The sequence below is a fragment of the Salvelinus namaycush genome, chromosome 8 (assembly GCF_016432855.1).
Source record: "Salvelinus namaycush isolate Seneca chromosome 8, SaNama_1.0, whole genome shotgun sequence".
Taxonomy (NCBI): domain Eukaryota; kingdom Metazoa; phylum Chordata; class Actinopteri; order Salmoniformes; family Salmonidae; genus Salvelinus; species Salvelinus namaycush.
Genome location: NC_052314.1, coordinates 58,266,107 through 58,293,337, shown reverse-complemented (window position 1 = coordinate 58,293,337; position 27,231 = coordinate 58,266,107). Strand labels below are relative to the sequence as shown.

The 27,231-nt window shown below is 43.8% G+C and overlaps 2 protein-coding genes across 3 annotated transcripts in view; both read right to left on the bottom strand.

Annotated features, from left to right (window-relative positions):
* The window catches only part of LOC120052962 (transcription factor Ken-like), a 181,375-nt gene that overhangs the window by 133,743 nt on the left and 20,401 nt on the right, over nt 1-27,231 (bottom strand). Inside the window, exons 7-8 of one of the 2 annotated variants that reach the window (XM_039000207.1) lie at nt 23,957-24,087; nt 23,656-23,773 (exon numbers count right to left, since the gene is read on the bottom strand). In XM_039000207.1, coding sequence (XP_038856135.1) covers nt 24,049-24,087 — 39 coding nt within the window. In that variant the 3' untranslated portion in view covers nt 23,656-23,773; nt 23,957-24,048. Of the gene's footprint in view, nt 1-23,655; nt 23,774-23,956; nt 24,088-27,231 lie in introns of those variants that run through there. The other variant, XM_039000208.1, reaches the window with a different exon arrangement.
* On the bottom strand, nt 13,016-23,908 carry LOC120051615 (zinc finger protein 768-like). The gene is made up of 6 exons (XM_038998514.1): nt 23,879-23,908; nt 23,600-23,773; nt 20,026-20,187; nt 19,537-19,648; nt 19,085-19,212; nt 13,016-14,228 (listed from the first exon to the last, which is right to left on the bottom strand). The coding sequence occupies exons 1-6, from the start codon at nt 23,906-23,908 to the stop codon at nt 13,299-13,301; spliced, it is 1,536 nt and encodes a 511-aa protein (XP_038854442.1). The 3' UTR covers nt 13,016-13,298.

Sequence of the window (27,231 nt, the reverse complement as noted above, 5' to 3'; positions counted from 1 at the left end):
TCAACTGAGGGACCTTATAGAGAATTATGTGTGGTGTACAGAGATGAGACCGCGTTTAACATGATTTTGAATGACTTATTGCACACAGTGAGTCCAAGGCAACTTGTTAAGCACATTTTTACTCCTGAATATACTTAGGCTTGCCATAAGGGGTTAAATACTTGACTCAAGACAATTCAGCTGTTCATTTTTTATTATTTGTACAAACAATACCACTTTGTCATTATGGGGTAATTGCATGTAGGCCAGTGAAAAACAATCTATTTAAATAAATGTTAAATTCAGGCTGAAAAACAACAAAATGTGGCAAAAGGGGTGTGAATACTTTCTGAAGGCACTGTATGTCACATACATACACAGTTGTCACAAGTTTACATACACCTTAGCCAAATACATTAACTCAGTTTCACAATTTCTGATATTTAATCCAAGTAAAAATCCCATGTCTTAGGTCAGTTAGGATCACCACTTTATTTTAAGAACGTGAAATGTCAGAATAATAGTAGAGTGTGATTGATTTCAGCTTTTATTTATTTCGTCACATTCTCAGTGGGTCAGAAGTTTACATACTCAGTATTTGGTGTACCTGTGGATGCATTTCAAGGCCTAGCTTCAAACTCAGTGCCTCTTTGCTTGACATCATGCGAAAATCAAAAGAAATCAACCAAGACCTCAGAAATATTTTTTGTAGACCTCCGCAAGTCTGGTTCAACCTTGGGAGCAATTTTCAAATGCCTGAAGGTACCACGTTCATATGTACAAACACCATGGGACCACGCAGCTGTCATACTGCTCAGGAAGGAGACGCATTCGGTCTCCTAGAGATGAACGTACTTATCAATCCCAGAACAACAGCAAAGGACCTTGTGAAGATGCTGGAGGAAACAGGTACAAAAGTATCTATATCCACAGTAAAATGAGTCCTATATCGACAGCAAGGAAGAAGCCACTGCTCCAAAACCGCCATAAAAAAGCCAGACTACGGTTTGCAACTGCACATGGGGACAAAGATCGTACTTTTTGCAGAAATGTCCTCCGGTCTGATGAAACAAATAGAACTGTTTGGCCATAATGACCATCGTTATGTTTGGAGGAAAAGGGGGGAAGCTTGCAAGCCGAAAAACAACATCCCAACCGTGAAGCACGGGTGTGGCAGCATCATGTTGTGGGGGTGCTTTGCTGCAGGAGGGACTGGTGCACTTCACAAAATAGATGGCATCATGAGGGAGGAAAATGTGGATATATTGAAGCAACATCAAGACATCAGTCAGGAAGTTAAAGCTTGATCGCAAATGGGTCTTCCAAATGGACAATGACCCCAAGCATACTTCCAAAGTTGTGGCAAAATGGCTTAAGGACAACAAAGCCAAGGTATTGGAGTGGCCATCACAAAGACCTGACCTCAATCCCATAGAAAATTTGTGGGCAAAACTGAAAAAGCATGTGTGAGCAAGGAGGCCGACAAACCTGACTCAGTTACACCAGCACTGTCAGGAGGAATGGGCCAAAATTCACCCAACTTATTGTGGGAAGCTTGTGGAAGACTACCTGAAACATTTGACCCAAGTTAAACAATTTAAAGGCAATGCTACCAAAAACGAATTGAGTGTATGTAAACTTCTGACCCACTGGGAATGTGATGAAAGAAATAAAAGCTGAAAGAAATCATTCTTCTGACATTTCACATGATTAAAATAATGTGGTGATCCTAACTAACCTAAGACAGGGAATTTTTACTTGGCTTAAATGTCAGGAAGTGTGGAAAAACTGAGTTTAAATGTATTTGGCTAAGATGTATGTAAACCTCTTACTTCAACTGTATATCACAGTGTCTGGATGAAATACTTTTACTCAGGAATCTTCAACACTGAAATCTTTTACTCTCGTAATTCCAAATCAAATGTTATTTGTCACATGCGCCGAATACAACAGGTTTTCTTTTACAGTGAAATGCTTACTTACTTAACCAACAATGACGTTTTAAGAAAATCCTTAAAAAAGTAAGAGATAAGAATAAAAAATAAAGAGCAGCAGTAAATAACAATAGCAGGGCTATATACAGGGGGTACCAGTACAGAGTCAATGTGTGGGGGGCACCGGTGTTGAGGTAATTATGTACATGTAGGTAGAGTTAAGGTGACCATGCATAGATAATAACAGAGAGTAGCAGCAGCGTAGAAGAGGGTGGGGGCAATGCAAATAGTCTGGGTGGCCATTTCATTAGCTGTTCAGAAGTCTTATGGCTTGAGGGTAGAAGCCTCTTGGACCTAGACTTCGCGCTCCGGTACCGCTTGCTGTGCGGTAGCAGAGAGAACAGTCTGACTTGGGTGGCTGGAGTATTTTTGGGGGCTTTCCTCTGACACCGCCTGGTATAGAGGTCCTGGATGGCAGGTAGCTTAGCCTCTGATGTACTGGGCCGTACGCACTACCTTCTGTAGTAGAGGTCGACCGATTATGATTTTTCAACGCCGATACCGATTATTGGAGGACCCCAAAAAAAAAGCCGATACCGATTAATCGGCTGATTTAAAAAAAAAAAGAAATGTAATAATGACAATTATAACAATACTGAATGAACACTTATTTTAACTTAATATAATACATCAATAAAAATCTATTAAGCCTCAAATAAATAATGAAACATGTTCAATTTGGTTTAAATAATGCAAAAACAAAGTGTTGGAGAAGAAAGTAAAAGTGCAATATGTGCCATGTAAAAAAGCTAACGTTTAAGTTCCTTGCTCAGAACATGAGAACATATGAAAGCTGGTGGTTCCTTTTAACATGAGACTTCAATATTCCAAGGTAAGATGTTTTAGGTTGTAGTTAGTATAGTATTTATAGGACTATTTCTCTCTATACCATTTGTATTCCATATACCTTTGACTATTGGATGTTCTTATAGGCACTTTAGTGTTGCCAGTAACAGTATAGCTTCCGTCCCTCTCCTCGCCCCTACCTGGGCTCGAACCAGGAACACATCGACAACAGCCACCCTCGAAGCAGCGTTACCCATCGCTCCACAAAAGCCGCGGCCCTTGCAGAGAAAGGGGAACAACCACTCCAAGTCTGAGCGAGTGACGTTTGAAACGCTATTAGCGCGCACCCTGCTAACTAGCTAGCCATTTCACATCGGTTACACCAGCCTAATCTCGGGAGTTGATAGGCTTGAAGTCATAAACAGCTCAATGCTTGAGGCACAGCGACGAGCTGCTGGCAAAACGCACGAAAGTGCTGTTTGAATGAATGCTTACGAGCCTGCAGGTGCCTACCATCGCTCAGCCAGACTGCTCTATCAAATCATAGACTTAATTATAACATAATAACACACAGAAATACGAGCCTTAGGTCATTAATATGGTCAAATCTGGAAACTATCATCTCGAAAACAAGACGTTTATTCTTTCAGTGAAATACGGAACCGTTCCGTATTTTATCTAACGGTGGCATCCATAAGTCTAAATACAACCTTCAATGTTATGTCATAATTACGTAAAATTCTGGCAAATTAGGCGGCCCAAACTGTTGCATATACACTGACTCTGCGTGCAATGAACGCAAGTGACAATTTCACCTGGTTAATATTGCCTGCTAACCTGGATTTCTTTTAGCTAAATATGCAGGTTTAAAAATATATACTTCTGTGTATTGATTTTAAGAAAGGCATTGATGTTAATGGTTAGGTACATTCGTGCAACGACTGCGCTTTTTTTCTGCAAATGCGCTTTTGTTAAATCATCCCCCGTTTGGCGAAGTTGGCTGTCTTTGTTAGGAAGAAATAGTCTTCACAGAGTTTGCAATGAGCCAGGTTAGCAGGCAATATTAACCAAATATGCAGGTTTAAAAATATATACTTGTGTATTGATTTTAAGAAAAGCATTGATGTTTATGGTTAGGTACACATTGGAGCAAGACAGTCCTTTTTCGCGAATACGCACTGCATCGATTATATGCAACGCAGAACATGCTAGATAAACTAATATCATCAACCATGCTTAGTTAACTAGTGATTATGATTGATTGATTGTTTTTTATAAGATAAGTTTAATGCTAGCTAGCAACTTACCTTGGCTTCTTACTGCATTCCCGTAACAGACAGTCTCCTCGTGGAGTGCAATGTAATCAGGTGGTTAGAGCGTTGGACTAGTTAACTGTAAGGTTGCAAGATTGAATCCCCGAGCTGACAAGGTAAAAATCTGTCATTCTGCCCCTGAACGAGGCAGTTAACCCACCGTTCCTAGGCCGTCATTGAAAATAAGAATGTCTTAACTGACTTGCCTAGTTAAATAAAGGTTATTTATAAAGGTGTAAAAAATAAATAAAAAAACGGCCAAATCAGTGTCCAAAAATACCGATTTCCGATTGTTATGAAAACTTGAAATCGGCCCTAATTAAAAATCGGCCATTCCGATTAAATTGGTCGACCTCTACTCTGTAGTGCCTTGCGGTCGCAGGCCGAGCAGTTGCCATGCCAGGCAGTTGCCATGCCAGGCAGTGATGCAACCCGACAGGATGCTCTCGATGGTGCAGCTGTTGAATTTTGAGGATCTGAGGACCCATGCCAAATTTTTTCAGTCTCCTGGGGAATAGGTTTTGTCGTGCCCGCTTCACAACTGTCTTGGTTTGCTTGGACCATGTTAATTTGTTGGTGATGTGAACGCCAAGGAACTTGAAGCTCTCAACCTGCTCCACTACAGCCTCGTCGATGAGAATGGGGGCGTGCTCGGTACACCTGTTCCTGTAGTCCACAATCATATCCTTAGTCTTTATCACATTGAGGTTGTTGTCCTTGCACCACACGGTCAGGTCTCTGACCTCCTCCCTATAGGCTGTCTCATCGTTGTCAGTGATCAGGCCTACCACTGTTGTGTCATCAACAAACTTAGTGATGGTGTTGGAGTCGTGCCTGGCAGTGCAGTCATGAGTGAACAGGGAGTACAGGAGGGGACTGAGCACACACCCCGAGGGGCCCCCGTGTTGAGGATCAGCGTGGCAGATTTGTTACCTACCTTTACCACCTGGGGGTGACCCATCAGGATGTCCAGGATCCAGTTGCAGAGGGAGGTGTTTAGTCCCAGGGTCCTTAGCTTAGTGATGAGCTTTGAGGGCACTATGGTGTTGAACACTGAGCTGTAGTCAATGAATAACTCTCACGTAGGTGTTCCTTTTGTCCAGGTGGGAAAGGGCAGTGTGGAGTGCAATAAAGATTGCGTCATCTGTGGATCTGTTGTTGCGGTATGCAAATTGGAGTGGGTCTAGGGTTTCTGGGATAATGGTATTGATGTGAGCCATGACCAGCCTTTCAAAGCATTTCATGACTGCAGACGTGAGTGCTACAGGTCAGTAGTCATTTAGACAGGTTACCTTAGTGTTCTTGAACACAGGGACTACGGTGGTCTGCTTAAAAGATGTTGGTATTACAGACTCAGACAGGGAGAGGTTGAAAATGTCAGTGAAGACACTTGCCAATTGGTCAGCGCATGCTCGGAGTACACGTCCTGGTAATCCGTCTGGCCCAGCGGCCTTATGAATGTTAACCTGTTTAAAGGTCTTACTCACATCGGCTGCGGAGAGTGTGATCACACAGTCTTCCGGAACAGCTGATGCTCTCATGCATGTTTCAGTGTTACTTTCCTCGACGTGAGCATAGAAGTTATTTAGCTCGTCTGGTAGGCTCGTATCACCGGGCAGCTCTCGGCTGTGCTTCCCTTTGTAGTCTAATAGTTTGCAGGCCCTGCCACATCCGACGAGCATCGGAGCCGGTGTAGTACGAATCGATCTTAGTCCTGTATTGATGCTTTGCCTGTTTGATGGTTCGTCGGAGGGAATAGTAGGATTTCTTATAAGCTTCCGGGTTAGAGTCCTGCTCCTTGAAAGTGGCAGCTCTACCCTTTAGCGCAGTGCGAATGTTGCCTGTAATCCATGGCTTCTGGTTGGGTATGTACGTACAGTTAATGTGGGGACGACGTTATTGATAAAGCCAGTGACTGATGTGGTGTACACCTCAATGCCATCGGAAGAATCCGGGAACATATTTCAGTCTGTGCTAGCAAAACAGTCCATCTGACCACTTTTTTTATAGACAGTCACTGGTGCGTCTTGCTTTAAATTTTGCTTGTAAGCAGGATCAGGAGGATAGAGTTATGGTCAGATTTGCCAAACGGAGGGCGAGGGAGAGCTTTGTATGCATCTCTGTGTGTGGAGTAAAGGTGGTCTAGAATTTATTTCCCTCTGGTTCCACATTTAACATGCTGATAGAAATAAGGTAAAACTGATTTAAGTATCCCTGCACTAAAGTCCCCGGCCACTAGGAGCGCCGCCTCTGGATGAGGATTTTCCTGTTTGCCTATGGCGGAATACAGCTCATTGAGTGCTGTTTTAATGCCAACTTCGGTCTGTGGTGGTATGTAGACAGCTACGAAAAATACAGATGAACTCTCTAGGTAGACAGTGTGGTCTACAGCTTATCATGAGATACTCCATCTCAGGCGAGCAAAACCCTGAGACTTCCTTAGATATCGTGCACCAGCTATTGTTACAAATATGCATAGGCCTCTACCCCATGTCTTACCAGAGGCCGCTGTTCTGTCGATAACATATAACCCGCCAGCTGTATATTCTTAATGTCGTCATTCAGCCACGACTCGGTTAAACATAAGATGTTACAGTTTTGAAAGTCCCGTTGGTGGGATATACATGCTTTCAGTTCATCCCATTTATTTTCCAGCGATTGAACATTAGCTAGCAGTACAGAAAGCAAGGGCAGATTAGCCACTCGTCGCCTGATCCTCACAAGCCAGCCTGATTTCTTTCTGCAAAACTTACGTTTACTTTTCCAGTGAATCACGGGGTGTCCGTTGTATATCCCTCACGTCTGACTCATTGAAGAAGAAGTCCTCGTCCAATTTGAGGTGAGTAAACCCAGTTCAAATGTCCAGAAGCTCTTTTCGGTCATAAGAGACGATAGCAGCAACATTATGTACCAAACAAGTTGCGAACGCAAAAAAACAAGCAAAATAGCATGGTGGGTTAAGAGCCGATAAGACGACAGCCCTACCAGCCGGCGCCATCTTCAGTGTGCATCAAATGCATCTGAGGATGTTTTCATCTGACAATAATCACAATTCATCTTTGTCTTTAATGTAGGGGTTCGTCTAAACGTCAGAAGCTATCAAGTGGAATGGTTACTTTCTATGTTCTAGAATGTGATTGTTTTCTGCTGGTGTGTCCTTAGGTAGCTATTCTCTGAAAACCTCTTCCTGCAGTGTGTACAGGCGAACGGCTTCTCTCCCCTGTGGACCTTGAGGTGCATGTTCAGCTGAAGCTGGCGGGAGAATCCACCCTCTGGTGGATCTCCACCCTCTGGGGGCAGCTGAAGCCTTTGTTAAAGAACATGCAGAGGAACGTTTGTCTTTAATATTGACTGATGTTGCTCCCCCTCCCCACGACTTGGCCCTTTGAGTTCAATACCTGATCGAAAAGGACATTTGAATCAGAAGGCCCATCGATGAGGAAACTGGGTCGCAATCCCTGAACGTGTGGAAAGGGGAGTGGGTCGTGACATTTGGATTTGTCTCTAAGCTTTCCCTGTAACCTAAGAAATCTCTGCTCTGTGAGAGTCCGTCTCCTAGGTGACAATCTGCATTCCATGTGGGAGGAACGTCGCCCTCCACTTTCAGTCACTGCATCTACAACCAGACCCTGCCCTTCCCTATCTAGGCACCCTTCAGAGTATACACTACTACTGTACAGGTTCCAGTCCCCTCTAGACAGATCAGTTTGTGTCTAAACCAAATGGCATGTTGCCAGGGTCCATCTCTGTAGCGTAAGAACAAGACGGATAATGGCTGCCAATGTCTAACGCATCACTATCCCCAATTAACCATCCTCTGGCTCTGCTGAAATACCTGTAAATACTCTGAGCCGGGAGCAATAATTCAGCCGTAGCCCCCCCCATCTCTATGGGTCTGATCTGTGGTCAGATCCTGCGTCTAAGAGCCTGTGTGTTACAGTTAAAGTCTCGGTGTACGTCTGACTTGAGCACGGTGTTCGCCGTTCCACTGACCTCCCTGATGTTGCGTCGGGTCCTGGCCTGGGGCATGGTGACGGTGGGGAAGTCCTCCATGGCTACAGAGGGCGTCACTCCAGCCTCTGCGCCAGTCTGGATGTCTCTGTTGTGTCTTGGGTCCTCTCCTTCAGTCCTCTCCTGCTTTACCCCAGGACCTGCAGCCTCTGCATCTGCAGACTGACACAAGAAGAGAGGTTATTATCTGTACATGATTTGAATTGGATAACAATGTTGTAGGGAAGTCTCACAGCACCCCTATGGCAGATAAGGATGTACATGTAAGCAAATTAATAGCTGAGGGGAGCCTTTCTGAAATATACAGGCCACATTTGATGTACTCTAATTTTGATGTAATACTATGACACTAACCTCTATCACAATAACATGCTTGCTTGAGGTTTCACTCCCCTCAACAGCTATGGGTTGATCATCTCCCCACTTGCTGTGTCCCGCTGGGTTCACAAAGCTCATGTGGCCTCCAGTGGGATGTCCTTCACCTAATAGGGTTATTGGGGGGGAAAGGGGTGGTTAAATTAGGTATTATCCACGTAGTGTAGATTTTGACTAGGTGGGATGCAGCTAATGTCAGAAGTCACTTTTCGTATCAGGTTAGCAGCAATATACAATACTTAACGTAACAGGTTATTATAATTAGGTTAAGAAAAGTACAAGCTAAAATCACCAAATTCTCACCGACGCAACTTTTGACATTATCGGGATGACATCCCTTCTGCAAAATGTACCTCTTGCCATTCCTCTGTATCGGTCGAGGATCTTGACACTACTGGGACGACTGGCGAGGACGCGCTCCCGTGCCACCTTCAGTTCCAGTAGCTGTAGTTTCCTCCGCAATCCCCTGTTTTCTTTCTGGCTTTGATTTATTTCCAAACGAAACACTGCATAGTCGTCGTCTACGAGTTTACAGATCTCGGTCACGGCTGAATTCGCTAGCAGCTCCATGATGGAGGCTATTTGAGTGTGAAAACCCATACATTTAGCCATTGTTAGCTAACGTTAACAGCTAGCTAGCGTTACCTAGATAACATCTATCAAGTAAGTCCTGTCTCCAACGCGATTTAAATTCTACCTGGAGTGATGTTGTGCAGTTTTGAGTTCCAGGGTGTTAATAAAAGTCTAAATTCCAACAAAAATGCTAACGTGGAAATGGTTCTTGATCATTGTTTACTTGCGTTTGCACAGATGTTATTGGTTGAAGTCAGCTCAAATGGTGCGGCTAAGTAAAAAGTCTATGCGCGCTGTTCTTTGAAATACGGTATTGCTTATTACGTTACACATCAAACCTCCTATTCATGGGCCTTTCCGCATTTGAGAAAAAAGTATGTCCTCCGTGAACCGGAAACCTATATGTGGTCTTCTTTGAGGTTTAACGGGGGTTGGCATGTTGCATTACCGCCACCTACTAGACTGGAGTACACCTCCCGTATACTTTGCTTGGAATAAATAAAAACAAATACATTACTATCTAACACTACACTCACAAAAAAATAACACCACCACCACCACTATTTAAATCTATGTAGTCCTACATCAGGCCAACAACCTGACACCACCACTTAACACACCCATTAACTCTGATGTCAACTACTTCTCTGCAGCTGCCAACACAACCTCAATGTTCTGCGACTTACGTCCCATCCCTGCAGTACAATCGATTATCACTGCTATAAATCCAGTCTTACTGAAACATATTGTAATGACACTGGGTTTATAAGCGCGGAAATCGACTCTGCCCACGAGCATGCTTTTGCGGCACAGTCGATAGCGCGCCGGACCTCGGGCTAGAAGGTCGAAGGTTCGAGACCTGCTCCCTGCTGTTTCATTACAATATGTCACTTGTTGTCCTGTCCATCTACTGGTACAGATATTCTACTCACACCACTCCTCTCAGGATCCCTCCTTGACCCATGTTCCTCTACTTTCTTCACTGCCTCAGCATATGACAACTTCTGCACTACTCTAACCCTGGAAACCTCAACCTGCCTCTCGCACAGAACATTTCAGATCTCAAGCCCCATGGGCACCCCTACAGGTAACACATACCACTACTTTCCTGACCAGCAGAAACACAAACAATTATCACAAGACCACTTCTTGTTACCTTCACCGATTCCACAGCACCCAACTCTGTTTTCACTCACCTGAAACCACAAATGGATCAGCCAAAAGGGTCCACTTTTTCCAAAAACTTCACTCCTACGGTCACAGTTCATCAATATCCTGACCCTCAGTGCAAGCCTCGGGCTCCGAGAACTTCCCCACACCGACCACCTCCAATACTTCGCCCTCATTCACTTCCATTTCTCCTCCTGTCTTCAGCTCACTCTGCTTACACTTTCTACCATTCTTCTTTAACAAATCTCTTTTTCCCCCGCCATTTTTAACCAACTCAAGCTCACCATCTTCCTCTCTCAGACCTCCTCTGCCTCTCCTTTTCCCCTCCATTCCTCCTCCGTATTCCAAGTATACATCTCCTTATGATAATATTGCACTTCTACTGACAAATATTGTTCTTACCTTGTCAAGGGACGCAATTTTAACCGGCTGTCACAATCTCCGTACAATCAGCACGAACCCCTCGGGATGTATTTCTCAACAGTGCATCCCACTTATAAAGCATCTGTTTCGTCTTGATGTTCTTCTTTATCAAAAGCTATCGCACCGCTTTTCCTTTTCAAACATGCGCGCTCTTCCAACCACCCGGGTGTGCCTTCCGACCTCCGATAAGTGGTCGAGGAGATATAAATTCGTTAGTAGTCCAAAGGAAGTGTCCCCTCCTTGATAGTCTTTTTGGAATCTACCATGCCACCTTTGAATCAGCTTTTGTTTTGTTGCTGGAGAAAAGCATGCAAATGTTTAAAAACAAATACAGTGCCTTGCAAAAGTATTCATCACCCTTGGCGTTTTTCCTATTTTGCTGCATTACAACCTGTAATTTAAATGCATTTTTATTTGGATTTCATGTAATGGACATAAGCAAAATAGTCCAAATTGGTGAAGTGAAATGGAAAAAAAGAACATTTTCCAAAACATTCTACAAAAATAACAAACGGAAAAGTGACCGTGCATATGTATTCACCCCCTTTGCTATGAAGCCCCTAAATAAGATATGGTGCAACCAATTACCTTCAGAAGTAACATAATTAGTTAAATAAAGTCCACCTGTGTGCAATCTAAGTGTCACATGATCTGACACATAATCTCAGTATATATACACCTGTTCTGAAAGGCCCCAGAGTCTGCAACACCACTAAGCAAGGGGCACCATGAAGACCAAGGAGCTATCAAAACAGGTCAGGGACAAAGTTGTGGAGAAGTACAGATCAGGGTTTAGTTATAAAAAAAATATCAGAAATGTTGAACATCCCATGGAGCACCTTTAAATCATTATAAAAAATTTAGAGAATATGGCACCACGACAAACCTGCCAAGAGAGGGCCGCCCACCAAAACTCACAGACCAGGCAAGGACGGCATTAATCAGAGAGACAACAAAGACACCAAAGATAACCCTGAAGGAGCTGCAAAGCTCCACAGTGGAGATTGGAGTATCTGTCCACAGGACCACTTTAAGCCGTACACTCCACAGAGCTGGGCTTTACGGAAAACTGGCAAGAAAAAAGGCATTGCTTAAAGAAAAAAATAAGCAAACATGTTTGGTGTTCGCCAAAAGGCATGTGGGAGACTCCCCAAACATATGGAAGAAGGTACTCTGGTCAGATGAGACTAAAATATAGCTTTTTGGCCATCAAGGAAAACACTGTCTGACGTAAACCCAACTCCTCTCATCACCCCGAGAACCCTATCCCCACAGTGAAGCATGGTGGTGGCAGCATAATGCTGTGGGGATGTTTTTCATCGGTAGGGACTGGGAAACTGGTCAGAATTGAAGGAATGATGGATGGTGCTAAATACAGGGAAATTCTTGAGGGAAACCTGTTTCAGTCTTCCAGAGATTTGAGACTGGGACGGAGGTTCACCTTCCAGCAGGACAATGACCCTAAGCATACTGCTAAAGCAACACTCGAGTGGTTTAATAAGGGGAAACATTTAAATGTCTTGGAATGGCCTAGTCAAAGCCCATACCTCAATCCAATTGAGAATCTGTGGTATGACAAAGATTGCTGTACACCAGCGGAACCCATCCAACTTGAAGGAGCTAGAGCAGTTTTGCCTTAAAGAATGGGCAAAAATACCAGTGGCTAGATGTGCCAAGCTTATAGAGACATACCCCAAGAGACTTGCAGCTGTAATTGCTGCAAAAGGTGGCTCTACAAAGTATTAACTTTGGGGCGGGGTGAATAGCTAAGCACACTCAAGTTCTGCTTTTTGTCTTATTTCTTGTTTGTTTCACAAAAAATATTTTGCATCTTCAAAGGGGTTGGCATGTTGTTTAAATCAAATGATACAAACACCCCAAAAAATCTATTTGAATTCCAGGTTGTAAGGCAACCAAATGGAAAAAATGCCAAGGGGGATGAATACTTTCGCAAGCCACTGTATGTTACTTATGTTTTATCTATAAAATGTCTTGCACAACTAACTTAATTATCACTTTACACATTTATTTTGGGATCCAACCCTAAACATTATTTGCCTCGTGACCCGCGAATATGGAGAAGCAGTCTCATTTCATTCAAGCGCATTTTCATCCACATTCCCTCTCCCTCACCTTTGACCTTTTTCAAAAGGAGGCCGGAGAGAGGACGCCGGAGTTGCTCAAAACCAATTGAGAAAAGGCCATGATCAGTATCTTTCAAGCTCAGAGAAGGCTTGTTAAGAAAAATTACCGTAAATGACCTAAAAAGAATGGTTGGCTAAATCCAATCGTTGGCAAGGACAGACACCTATAGGTTCGAAGGAAGCCAAGGAGACTAAGGCCAATTTGAATTAAAAATGATAAACAAACAAATACAAAATCAACACATCAAAAGGACAACATGATTTCTCATTTATTTTTTTAGTACAAAACTAACTACTGTTCAGTCCTGGTAGTTAATTGCACTCCCCTGGTGTCCTAGGACGGAATTAGTCCCTTATTAGGAGAAGATAAAAACCAGAAGGGTTTTGGCCCTCCAGGACTGACATTGAACAGCGCTGAGGGACTTAGTAATCCAAAAACCCTCTTACCCCAAGACACTTCACATGATAACTATAATGTCAGCTAAAGAATGGTTCCCAGACATCCCCTGTGTACATCTTAAGCCACACTGCTATGACTTCTCCTCATTGTGGACACTCCTATGTTTGATAAGGTTACTCTGAAAGGAGAAGCTCTTGTGACACAGCTTGCACATGAAAGGCCTCTCCTTGGTGTGAACAGTCTGGTGCTGCTTCACATAGTTCGCATGAGCGAAGCGCTTTCCACACGTGGGGCAGGCATACGGCTTGTCGGCGTCCGTCTTAATGCTCGGCCTACCACGTTGTGACCCAATGACACCAGATGAGGTAGAGGGAGAAGTAGGAGCCAACTTCGAGCTACCTCCTTGACCTCTAGCCATTGTTTGGGTGTTGTTGGGATTGTGTGCTGTGTTATAGGCTAGGTACCTCTCATGGTGAACACCCATCCTGACCCTGTCTGCATTCGTGGGGTTACCATGAGGCAGCTGAGGAAGGCTAGGTCCAGGTCCAGGCCTTCTATGAACCCAGTCACCAGGCATTAGACGAGACCCTGAAGGAGAAGACAGACTTCCTGAAAGACTACCGCCAGGGCGGTCTCCCACCACTCTCTGTGAAGGCTGAAGCCCAGGGTGACCTGGTCTGTCCATCATGGATACTATGGCATTTGCATCATAGGAAAAGGAGGATCTCTCTCTATCAGCCCCAGGCCCTGCTCCATCCCTGCACTGAGACTGTGAAGAGAAGGGTCTGGGCTGCAGACTGGATCCCTGACTGGAGCCTCTGTCTCTCTGATGACCACCAGGACTGAGGTTGTTCAGTCCACCTGTCCACTGGTTGTGTTCTGTGTGGTGGTGGAGTCTCTCAAACTCGCGTTTGGGTCCTGGTTCTGACTCAGAAAGGAAGAGTGAAGGCTCCTGGTCCCGGATCCTGATCCGGGGCCAGAGTTTGTGATCAGCCGCTTCAGAGGTCCACTCTCCCGCACCAGTAACACTGGATATCAGCAGGTCTTCTTCGACTGCAGACTGCAAAAAAAGATTGTACAGAAAAGCTTAAAGGTTTATATAAAAAACTCTTTGCTGTACACACAGAAACATGACATGATATTATAAACTGTTAACCACAGCCAAGCCCATCTCTAATACTTTGATATAAGTACCTTAACAATATGGAGCCATTGGAGTGTATTATTAAAACAATTCCATGTGTGTTGATTTAAGAATGAAGTATAATGTTTTGGTTTGACTGAGATAAGGGAAACTCAGTCCCTAAAAATACAAATAAAAAATCAAGTTAGAGTCAATTCTGTATTTAATTTCAACAAAAAATAGCTATAAGCTCACAATGAAGTACAGTACCTTTATCGCACAAAACGATACGTGACAAGTAAAATATATTTTCTCACTGTTAATGTAACCAGGTAGACGTTTGGGGTCAGACCCCGACCCTACTTGGTACCGGAAGGTTAAAGGGAAACAGTATGGCAGTCTGCAGTCTCTCTTACTTGGTCAAGTTAGCGTGTTATTCAAGCAGTGTTGCGCGCAGTTAGACAATGGTCATCGGCCCCGTATGCTTGCTTCACGGTGAGCTACAACCGACAGACTGGGATACAGTGTGTGTGTGAGAACATGCGTTGCGTCGCTGTTTTGAAGAACTGTTTTGGACATTACGTTGACTATTGTAATGCAGATTAGTTACTGTCGCTATTCATAAATGAAGTACATGACATGCTCCATTTCTCTCAAAAGGGAAGACTGGTAATGTGTAACCAGCCCGTTTGAGTCATTCCGTGTGGGTTACAGATAAGAAACGGTATGTTACTTTTTGCTGATTTATATTGATTTTTGTAAAAGCTCAGACACACCGGTAGGATTGTCAAACGTTTGTCTGCCGACAGTACCTCTGAACAGTGTCGACAGCCAGTACCAGCCCATGGCCAAATGTTTAGCAATCGTTAGCATATTCGCTAGCTAGCACAATATAGCTAGCTAAGGACACTGCACTAACACAGGCAGCTGTTTCATTGAAACTAATCCATTGTGCTTTAATTACTAGCTACAGTGGTTAGGTTGCTGGGAGGAAGTATTTACTGTTGTGTGCATTGCGTCTGTGCACTTAGCTAGTTACCATCCAATAGCTTACACTGCATATGAAGTGTGACTGGCTCATGACATTTAAACGTGGATGTACAGAGAAAATGCCCTATTTCCCCCCTCTTTTGTTGTCAGTCCTCTTAAACAGTTCGTGCTCTCGGATTGGCTCGAAGTCAAGTTGTTGGCCAATGACGAGCATTACGATTCTGCAAGTAGAAACCGCAGGTTCGTCGCTACCGGGTCGGCACGCAGCAGGTACCGCTTTTGTTCTTGTAAGAGAAGGAACGACCTCCCACTGTGATAAGTACATATCTGCAGTGAGATTCTCAGTGCATTTCATGCATAACCAATTGCATTTTCATCTTTAAACCATGCATTGTAGCCATGTTGTATTTCTTACATTGTTCCGTTTTTGGTTTCAGATTTGGCCTTTGTTAGACCTGAATAGCTATATGAGCCTCTGATAGGCTACTAGAACTCTATGCATTAGGCATTTTACCTAAATAATGTGAACCCGATCTGCTCCTATACAGACCCATTTATACAGTATCTTCCACTTTGCTCTTTTGTCTTAACTATTTTTATAAAAAGGGAAACTGGGTTGTGCCTCTAAATGAGGGAGAACCTGAGTACATTCTCAATTAGACTTTTCTGTACCTTCGCTTTAATAAAATACAATTTAGAATACTTTGGAAAAGGTTCATCACACACATCTTCACTACTTTGGCAAGTAAACATGACACTTAATCGGTGAAACATTTTTACAGACATCACACCAACCATCACCATATCTACTCGGCCTCATCATACTCATTCCTTCCTCAGTTCACCTCAACCAGTTCCCTACTACATCCACAATCAACAGAATGAACTACAAACTAACTAGTACTACATTGCATGTCACTATACTCTATACATGGGCTGTGTGCATTTTCTGTTGGTGTATCCTGAGGTAGCTCCTCTCTGAGAACCTCTTCCCGCAGTGCGATCAGCTTCTCTCCCGTGTGGACCTTCGGGTGATTCTTCAGCTGGTGCTGGCAGGAGAACCTCTTCTCACACTGGGGTGCAGCTGTAGGATTTCTCCGCTGCCACATCAGGACAAGTGTGAAACATTGGCCTGGCACAGATGGCAGCCGAACGGTTTGTTCCCCGTGTGCAGGTATTCGCAAACTGGGGTACGCCAAATAAAAATGTGATCCACATTTAAAATTTTCTTCACATTTTCAAACCGTACATTTATATTTTCCAACGGGGCTATACATTTGGGTTAGGTTTATTTCCTGCCTGAGTAGCCTTGTTTTCACTGCCAAAAGTAACCCATCTAGTGTTCAGCTAAATGACAACACAATGTCAACTACAGGTAGCCTAGTCAAATAATTAACATCCAATCACATTAACCGTTACTCTCTCGCGGGAAGCCTTCACTCTTGCGCAGACATTTAGAAACGAAACATGACAATTTGACTGAGAATAAACACGACATGTATAAAAGGAACAGATGCATTAATAAGAAGGGGCTAGAAGCGTCTTATATGGTGAGCTACTGAGTGGCTAGGACAGGCAAGCCCCATACTATTGTGGAGGACTTAATTCTTCCTGCTCCGCAGATATGGCTGGGACAATGCTGGGGGAAAAGGCCCAAAAAACTATACAGACAATGCATTCATCAAACGACTCTGTTTCACGACGCATCAGTGACATGGCAGGAGATGTTTTGAAACAATTACTGCTTTGCATACAAGTCAGTGAATTATATGCGTTACAGCTGGATGAGTCAACAGACGTGGCGGGCCTATCACAGCTCCTGGTATATGTCCGTTACGTTTATGGGGGGGTCAATTAAGGAATACATTCTCTTCTGCAAACCACTGGAAACCAGGACAACATGAGAGGATATTTTTTGAAGTACTGGACAGCTTTGTGACATCAAATGGACTTTGGTGGTCAAGATGTGTTGGTATCTGTACTGATGGCGCAAAAGCCATGACAGGGAGACATAGTGGAGTGGTATCGTGCGTGCAAGCAGTTGCTCCTGATGCCACTTGGTTACACTGCAGCATCCACTGAGAGGCTCTTGCTGCCAAGGGAATGCCTGACAGCTTGAAAGACATTTTGGACACTACAGTGAAAATGGTTAACTTTGTTAAAGCAAGGTCCCTGAACTCTCGTGTATTTTCTGCATTATGCAATGATATGGGCAGCGACCATGTAACGCTTTTACAACATATAGAAGTGCGCTGGTTATCAAGGGGAAAAGTATTGACACTTTTTTTTAAATTGAGAGACTAGCTTAAAGTACTTTACTGCCTATCATTTTCACTTGTCTGACCGCTTGCATGATGACGAGTTTCTCACATGACTGGCCTCTTTTTTCTCGCCTGAATGATCTGAATCTAGGATTACAGGGACTCTCCGCAACTATATTCAATGTGCGAGATATATTCAATGTTCATTTGTGTGCAAATGAATTCAAGCTTACGCACAATGTCAAATGTGATATAGCGAAGCACCTGAGTGAGCTGGGTGCTCAATTACGCAGGTACTTTCCCGAAGCGGATGACACAAACAACTGGAATCGTTATCCCTTTCATGCCCTGCCTCCAGTCAACTTACCGATATCTGAACAAGAGAGCCTCATCGAAATTGCAACAAGCGGTTCTGTGAAAATCAAATTTAAATCAGAAGCCACTACCAGATTTCTGGATAAGGCTGCGCTCAGAGTTTCTTGCCTTGGCAAATCAGGCTGTTAAGACACTGATGCCCTTTGCAACCACGTACCTATGTGGGAGTGGATTCTCGGCCCTCACTAGCATGAAAACTAAATACAGGCACAGACTGTGTGTGGAAAATGATTTAAGACTGAGACTCTCTCCAATACACCCAACATTGCAGAGCTATGTGCATCCACTCAAGCACACCCTTCTCAATTAACCTGTGGCGAGTTATTCACAACTTTTGATGAACAAATAAGGTTTTATATGTAAGATGGCTAAATAAAAAGCAAAATGATTTATTATTATTTGTGCCCTGGTCCTATAAGAGCTCTTTGTCACTTCCCACAAGCTGGGTTGTGACAAACTCGCACTCATTCTTATGTTTAATAAAAGTATCATATAGTGTGTCTGTGTGGCAGGTTTACAATGATAGCAAAAAACATTTGAGAGTGCACTGACCCTGGTGCTAAAGGGGGTACGCAGCTGGAATGTTTGAAGGAGTATGGGACTATAACAAGTTTGGGAACCACTGCTCTGGCGGATCTCCACCTGTTTGGGGAAACTGAAGGCTTTCCCACAGAATGAACACGGGAAGTGCTTCTCTTTGCCACCAGATCTACTGATGGTGTTACTACTACTGTTATTTGTCAATGGGCTTGTGTAGCCATTTAGTGTTGAGCCACTGGCATTGTCTGAGGTCTGGTTTAATATAAGGAGAGTGTGAGGACAACGAAGGCCAGGTAGTGTCTGATGTCACAGGGTCCATGTTCCAGTTGATAGATCCTATAGAAGGCAGGCTGAAGGCAGCACCTGTTAGGGGGTTAACCTGAGGCGTCAGTCTCTCTGAATCACAACTATAGGAGCAGGACGGAGCATCGCTAGCAGAATCTGTGTCTGTCCTCTCCTGCTGCATACTGACACATCCCCGCAGACCAAATCTATGTCTCCTCGTCCCCGTAGTCTGCAGTCTGTTGTCAAGTTCGGATGTTGTTTTGTTTTTCGACTGTCTGTTTCTGGTTGTGGTAAATATGTTATTCCCTAGCCTGAGTTGAGGACGCAGTCCCATCCACTGACCTCCACTATGTCACCTCTGGTCCTGACCTGCTCAGTGACGTCATCCCCTGGGCTCTTGGCTGCACCGGTCAGGGTCTGGGAATCCAAGATGGCTGTCCAGTCTCCTCTATTAGCCTCCAACCAACCACCTGCAGGAAGAGGTTAGAAAATAGACTTTCCAAACATGACAGGGAAAACTCACTTCATTTTGGTAAATTAACTGGTCAAGTTCAGCCATTATAATGTGTGTTTTTGTATGTAAACATACGTTCTATTGATTTCATTTTATGGATGAGGAAAAAAAGCCTGGCGCATCAATTTTCCTTTTGAAGATCTGTTACTGTATGTAGACTATAGGCATTGTCTTACATCAGATAGTGAGACGATTCCTCCAGCACGGATGAGGGATGGGCCTTGCATAGAAGCGATGCCACCTGTCGGAAGACAATGGGTTATATGTATTTCTCTCTTACCTTGCTCCCCCATCTTTAGTCCACTCTGCAGGTCAATGCTCTCTGGTCCGTCTTCTATCGTCTCCTCTTTGACCAGCAGCAGGTCAGGCTTCCCATCCTCCATGTCTACTGACTGTAAGAGATACAGAGTGAGAGGATGTTGGATCAATAAATCTGATAAGGGCATCCTGCTATGGAGCATCTTCTGGTTGGGGTATGAGTACTATGCAACATTTAGTTAATTTGTTACTATGCAAATGTATTAGTTGATTTGATTACTTTACACTCTAATGGTTTGATAATTCAAAGGCATGGTCCCACACTTAAGACAAAATGAATCAAGACCTGGCCCCGTATCCACAAAGAGTGCTGATCTAGGATCTTTCCATATAATCTCATTCATTATGATCTAAAAGGCAAAACTGATCTAAGATCAGCCCTCCTACTCAGTCTTTGTGGATTCGGGCCCTGACCTAATATAATTCAGACAGTAGTTTACAGTGGGCTCACCTCATTGAGACTGTGTGTGGTGCTGTGCTGCTCAGCTGGTTCCTCTGTGGGTTCAGGAGGAGGTGTAGTCTGGTTGTCCTCCATGACTATGTTCCCCTCAGGGTTGCCCAGACCCTCCTCACACCCCTCCTCCTTCACCAGCAGCACCTCTGAACCGTCCTCCTGGAAGAGACAGGTGATACAGATTACAGACATACACTCCCTCAGGTACGTATACACACACAGACACTTTCAACATGGAGTGTTTACCCATCCCCACTACGTCTGAGTCCTATACTGTAGTTACAGAATGACTTCATTGTTGTTAAACCCATCATGGTGGACATAAATATGATGTTGTGGGTAAATATGACTCAGCTATGATAAGTCAAAAGTCAGACAAACCTGACTAAACTATTTTGACGTGCACAGTAGGTGTTTGTTAGTATGTAGGTATATTGGTTATAAAGCGCTGTCAGGTGTATGCAAAATAGGGTGAGATTAGATTTGATGTATACTAAAGAGTCTCAATGAAAGTCTTGGAATGAAAAGTCACATTTTGTGTTTATTAACCATAAACAAGTTTTAAATACACCATATGAAAACCACACATAAAAACGTCTCAACTAGAAATCAACATGAACTTGATGAACTGCATTCATTTTCTCATTAAAAGTAGTTGGAAGTAATGAAATAGGCATTTGTGAACATCATATAGCCTACTCAGTACAAACACAATATGTAACAGACTTTTTATGCTATACTGTTTGTCATTTTACCTTTACATGTTTAAGTCATTTAGCACACACTCTTATTCAGAGCAACTTACAGGAGAAATTAGGGTTAAGTGCCTTGCTCAAGGGCACACAGATTTTTCACCTAGTCTGCTCAGGGATTCGAACCAGCCAACTTTCGGTTACTGGCCCAAAGCTCTTAACCGCTAGGCTACCCGCTGTCCTCTAAATGTGACTTATATATTCCACAATGTCTGGGCCTTGCATTTCAACACGCTTGGTTGTTGTGGAAATTGACCCATTACTGCGGTTTACTTTGTGCATGCATCTACAGTGCCTTCAGAAAGTATTCAGACCGCTTGACCTTTTCCACATTTTGTTACGTTACAGCCTTATTCTAAAATTGATTAAATAAAAATCATCAGCAATCTACACACAATACCCCCTAATGACAAAGTGAAAAGTAAAACAAATTAACTTATTTACATAAGTATTCAGATTATTTGCTATGAGACTCGAAATTGAGTTCAGGTGCATCCTGTTTTCATTGATCATCCTTGATGTTTCTACAACTTGATTGGAGTACACCTGTGGTAAATTCAAGTGATTGGACATGATTTGGAAAGGCATACATCTGTCTATATAAGGTCCCACAGTTGACAGTGCATGTCAGAGCAAAAACCAAGCTATGAGATCGAAGGAATTGTCCGTAGAGTTCTGAGACAGGATTGTGTCAAGGCACAGATCTGGGAAAGGGTACCAACACATTTCTGCAGCATTGAAAGTCCAAGAACACAGTGGCCTCCATCATTCTTAAATGGAAGAAGTTTGGAACCACCAAGACTCTTCCTGGAGCTGGCCACCCGGCCAAACTGAACAATCGGGGGAGGAGGGCATTGGTCAGGGAGGTGACCAAGAACCCGATGGTCACTCTGACATAGCTCCAGAGTTCCTCTGTGGAGACAGGAGAACCTTCCAGATGGACAACCATCTCTGCAGCACTCCACCAATCAGGCCTTTATGGTAGAGTGGCCAGACGGAAGCCACTCCTCAGTAAAAGGTACGACAGCGTGCTTAGAGTTTGCCAAAAGGTACCTAAAGACTCTCAGACCATGAGAAACAAGATTCTCTGGTCTGATGAAACCAAGATTCAACTCTTTGGCCTGAATGCCAAGCATCATGTCTGGAGGAAACCTGGCACCATCATGCTGTGGTTTTTTTGTTTTCATAGGCAGGGACTGGGAGACTAGTCAGGATCGAGGCAAAGATGAACGGAGCGAAGTACAGAGAGATTCTTGATGAAAACCTGCTCCAGCACGCTCAGGACCTCCGACTGGGGCGAAGGTTCACCTTCCAGCAGTACAACGACCCTAAGCACACAGCCAAGACAACGCAGGAGTAGCTTCGGGACAAGTCTCTGAATGTCCTTGAGTGGACTTGAACCCGATCGAACATCTCTGGAGACCTGAAAATAGCTGTGCAGCAATGCTCCCCATCCAACCTGACAGCTTGAGAGGATCTGCAGTGAAGAATGGGAGAAACTCCCAAAATACAGGTGTGCCAAGCTTGTAGAGTCATACTCAAGAAGACTCGATGCTGTAAATGATGCCAAAGGTGCTGAGTAAAGGGTCTGAATAGTTATGTAAATGTCATATTTTTATTTTTAATAAATTAGCAAAAATGTCTAAACAGGTTTTTGCTTTGTCATTATGGGGTATTGTGTGTCCATTTGATGAGGGGGGGGAAAACTATTTAATCCATTTCAGAATAAGGCTGTAACCTAAAGAAATATGGAAAAAGTCAAGGGGTCTGAATACTTTCCGAAGGCACTGTACGTCATCTCGCGGAGTCTACCTTCAATACAGGGTTTAATCTAAATATCAGAAGCTGTCGAGTGGAATGATTACTTTCTATGTTATGGAGTGGAATGTTTTTTTTGCAGGTGTATCTTGAGGTAGCTCCTCTCTGAGAACCTCTTCCCGCAGTGCTTACAGGCAAACGGCCTCTCTCCCGTGTGGATCTTCAGGTGCATCTTTAGATGGTCCTGGCGGGAGAACCTCTTCTCACACTGGGGGCAGCTGTAGGGTTTCTCCCCTGTGTGGAGCCTCTTGTGCCTTTTCAGGGTGCCAGCCTCGGTGAAGCGCATGTGACACTGGGTACAACTGAACCGTTTCTCTTTACTATTGCCTGATGTGGCTCCCCCTCCCTGAGCCTGTGCTCTAGCCCTGTCATTTGGGTTCAAACCCTGGTCGAAAAGGACGTGGCTGTCTGAATCGGAAGGTCTCATCGATGTAGACACTGGGTCTTGATCCCTAAACAAGTGTAAAGGAGAGTGGGTCGCAACATTTGGATTTGTCTCTAAGTTTTCCCTGTAATCTAAGAAATCTCTGCCCTGTGAGTGTCCATCTCCTAGGTTACTATCTGCATTCCATTTGGGAGCAACGTCACCCTCCAATTTCACAGTCACTTCATCTACGACTAGACCCTCCCCTTTCTCATCTAGGCACCCTTCAGAGTATACACTACTACTGTAATGGTTCCAGTCCCCTCTAGACAGATCAGTCTGTGTCTCTAAACACAAGGGCATTTTGCCAGGGTCCATTTCTGTAGTGTAAGAACAAGACGGATCATCACTGCCAGAGTCTAACGATTCACCATGACCACTTGAATAAACCGTTCTCTGGCTTTGGTGAAATACTGGTAAATACTCTGAGCCGGGGGCAGGAGGACAGCCCAGTCTCCGCACCCCCAGTCTCTCTGGTTCTGATCTGTGATCAGAACCTATGTGTAAGAGCCTGTGTGTTACAGTTAACGTCTTTGTGTCTGTCGCTGACTTAAACGGCGTTCTGCGTTCCACTGACCTCCGTGATGCTGCGTATGGTCCTGGGCTGTGCTGGGGCGGTGGTGGGATTCTCTGTGGCTACAGGGGGCGCTCCAGACCCTCCAGTCTGGATGTCTCTGCTGTGCCGTGTGTCCTTCTGTCCCTCAGTCCTCTCCTGCTTGACTCCAGGACCTGCAGCCTCTGCATCTGCAGACTGACAAGAAAAGAAGAGGTTATTATCGGTACAATGGTTGAATTGGATAACAATGTCGAAGAGAAGTCTCACAAGCTCCCCTATGGCAGATAAATGAGGATGTACATGTAAGCAAGTGAATAGCTGGGGACACATTTGATTTACAAAAGTGACACATTTTTAATGCAACACTATTCCACTAACCTCTATCACGATAACGTGCTGGGTTGAGGTTCCACTCCCCTCATCAACAGTGATTGTTTGGTCATCTGTCCATGTGCTGTGTCCTGCTGGTTTCACAAAGCTCCTGTGGCCTTCAGTGAGATGTCCTTCACCTGAGAGAGTGATTGGGGGAAAATAGGTTGTTAGATTAGCTACTGTCTGCTCAACGGTATAGACCCCTTTCTTGTTTGCAAACATTGCCGCACGAGGGTGACTCGTACAATTTGGTTGCAGAACTCAGGGGAGTTAAACGAGTCCATACCTTTTTAAAATGTTTATATATATATATATATATATATATTCTTGGAGAGACTCCTTCCCCTCCAGGAGACTGTCAAACATGATGACAACACCACCCCAATGGGTGTTGCTGAGCAGCTTCAATGTGGTGCTCTTATTCTTCTCACTTTGCTTGGTGAGGTAGATTGCTGCTAGAACTTGATGACCCTTCACATACCTAACCACTTCCATGGCTCTCTTGTAGTGTATCCATTCTTTTCTGTGCCGTGTTGTTGTTAGGTTCTTATTTTTCAGAGTAAATAACTCACGGACTCTAGAGAAGCTTTAACCAAGTTTAATTCTGCCCAAAGGTTCTGGACAGCTGTAATTCAGACAACCCAACATTTCTCCCATCATATATTTATATCCCACTTGAGACACTACTCCTTCTCTCCAATCCTTACATCTTATGGTTCTACAGGAAAAGAGTAACAGGATACTTAACCCTTATTACTTCCTTCAGGGGATCTGACCTCAACCCCTCCTTCACCTAATCCACAGATGTCCATCTGTCTCCCCTACATCAACACGTTGCTCTCCTCCCGTTCCACCCAACACATTCCAAAGCCATCTGTCTTTCTACCGAGAACCATTCTTCTTCTATCATTTATTCTATATCTCAATGTTCAAAATGTCGAACCCAACAATGGCCTTGAAGATCAGATTCAATGCATGAGCAGCACAGCCAATGGGTGTGATGTGTGGGTAGGACTCCTCCACTTTAGACCAAGCAGCCTTCATGTTCACAGCATTGTCTGTCACCAGTGCAAATAGCTTCAGTGGTCCAAGGTCATTGATGACTGCCTTCAGCTCATCTGCAATGTAGAGACCGGTGTGTCTGTGGTCCCTTGTGTCTGTGCTCTTGAGGAATACTGGTTGAGGGGTGGAGATGATGTAGTTAATTATTCCTTGCCCACAAACATTCGACCACCCATCAGAAATGATTGCAATACAGTCTGCTTTCTCTATGATTTGCTTGACCTTCACTTGAACTCTGCATCCAGCAAATGAGTAGATAAAGCATGTCTGGTTGGAGGGGTGTATGCTGGGCAAAGAACATTCAGAAATCTCTTACAATACACATTGCCTTTGAGCATCAGAGGTGAACCAGTTGCATACACAGCTCGAGTGAGACATTCATCAGCATTTCTCTGACTACGATTCTCCATTGAATCAAAAAAACTTCTGATACCAGGAGGACCATGAGCTGTTGCTATCGATAAGGTGTCTGATTCATCATTTTCACCTTGAATAGAAGTAGAGGGACTTTTGTCAGAGGTTGCTTGTTGTGAGTGCTAAGGGAATTTTATGCACTTGGCCAGACGATTCTGCATCTTTGTTGCATTCTTCACATATGATTTGGAACAATATTTGCAAATGTACACAGCTTTTCCTTCTACATTAGCTGCAGTGAAATGTCTCCACATCAGATAGTGCTCGTAGCATTTTCCTGTAAAGAAAAAATATATACAATTCCATGTACAGATAAATAGTTAAGCAGTTAGATTAAACAACTCCTTTGTAAGATAAATGTTTTAAAATGAAACATGTATGGAAACGGGCGAATTAACACTCCTCGGTTAGCAGGCTCAAGCAACCCATATGGTAGCAAAAACTAACTAGCAGAAATTGTTAACAAGTTAGAAATTATTTAAACACACTTTGCTGTAGGCTACTATTTACTAGTTAACAAAAAATCATGTATGTCATATAAAATATATTCACCCCACCCAGTATTGCAATCAAAACTTACCAGAAAGGATGTAGTCCTTGGCTCAGACAGTGTAGTAATGTGGGCCCAATAGCATCTCATTAGTGTACAAGATCTTGAGAATCAGCTGTACATGTGATGGAAGAATGCACTGGGCATGCAGAGGGTTGCAATTCCATTGAATTGGGGATAGTTTAACCAAAATATGCCACAAGACCTAGAATTGCCTTATGTGTATCCCACAAAAAAGGTTCACTGTTATAAGCTCTTTTTTGATAAATCTAAGCAAAATTCCCCAGTGCTTAACTTCCCATGGAAAAATTCCAGAAATTTACCAGAAAGATTCCGACCCTATTCAAGACTATTTCACAAAGTGGGTGGAAGCCTACCCTCTACGATCAAGCTGTGACAGTGGCTGAAGTTCTGACAGCTAAATGGGTGTGTCGCTATGGAGCCCTACAGACACTCCACAGCAATCAAGGCTCCAATTTCGAGTCTGAAGTCTCCCAAAGAATGTGGCGCAGCGGTCTAAGGCACTGCAGCTCAGTGCTAGAGGTGTCACTACAGACCCTGGTTCGATTCCAGGCTGTGTCACAACCGGCTGTGATTGGGAGTCTCATAGGGTGGCGCACAATTGGCCCAGCGTCGTTAGGGTTTGGCCAGGGTACGCCGTCATTGTAAATAAGAATTTGTTCTCTTCCATCCTCTCTATTCCTCTTATAGCTCTTGAACTAGTTGTCTAGCCCAATGCGTGTCCCAGAAGTACAGTCGTGGCCAAAAGTTAAGAATGACACACATTCATTTTCAGTCTGCTGCCTTAGTTTGTATGATGGCAATTTGCATATACTCCAGAATGTTATGAAGAGTGATCAGATGAATTGCAAAGTTCCTCTTTGCCATGCAAATGAACTGAATCCCCAAAAAACATTTCCACTGCATTTCAGCCCTGCCACAAAAGGACCAGCTGACATGTCAGTGATTCTCTCGTTAACACAGGTGTCAGTGTTGACGAAGACAAGGCTGGAGATCACTCTGTCATGCTGATTGAGTTCGAATAACAGACTGGAAGCTTCAAAAGGAGGGTGGTATTTGGAATCATTGTTCTTCCTCTGTCAGCCATGGTTACCTGCAAAGGAAACACGTGCCGTCATCATTGCTTTGCAAAAAAAGGGCTTCACAGGCAAGGATATTGCTGCCGGTAAGATTGCACCTAACTCAACCATTTATCGGATCATCAAGAACTTCAAGGAGAGCGGTTCAATTGTTG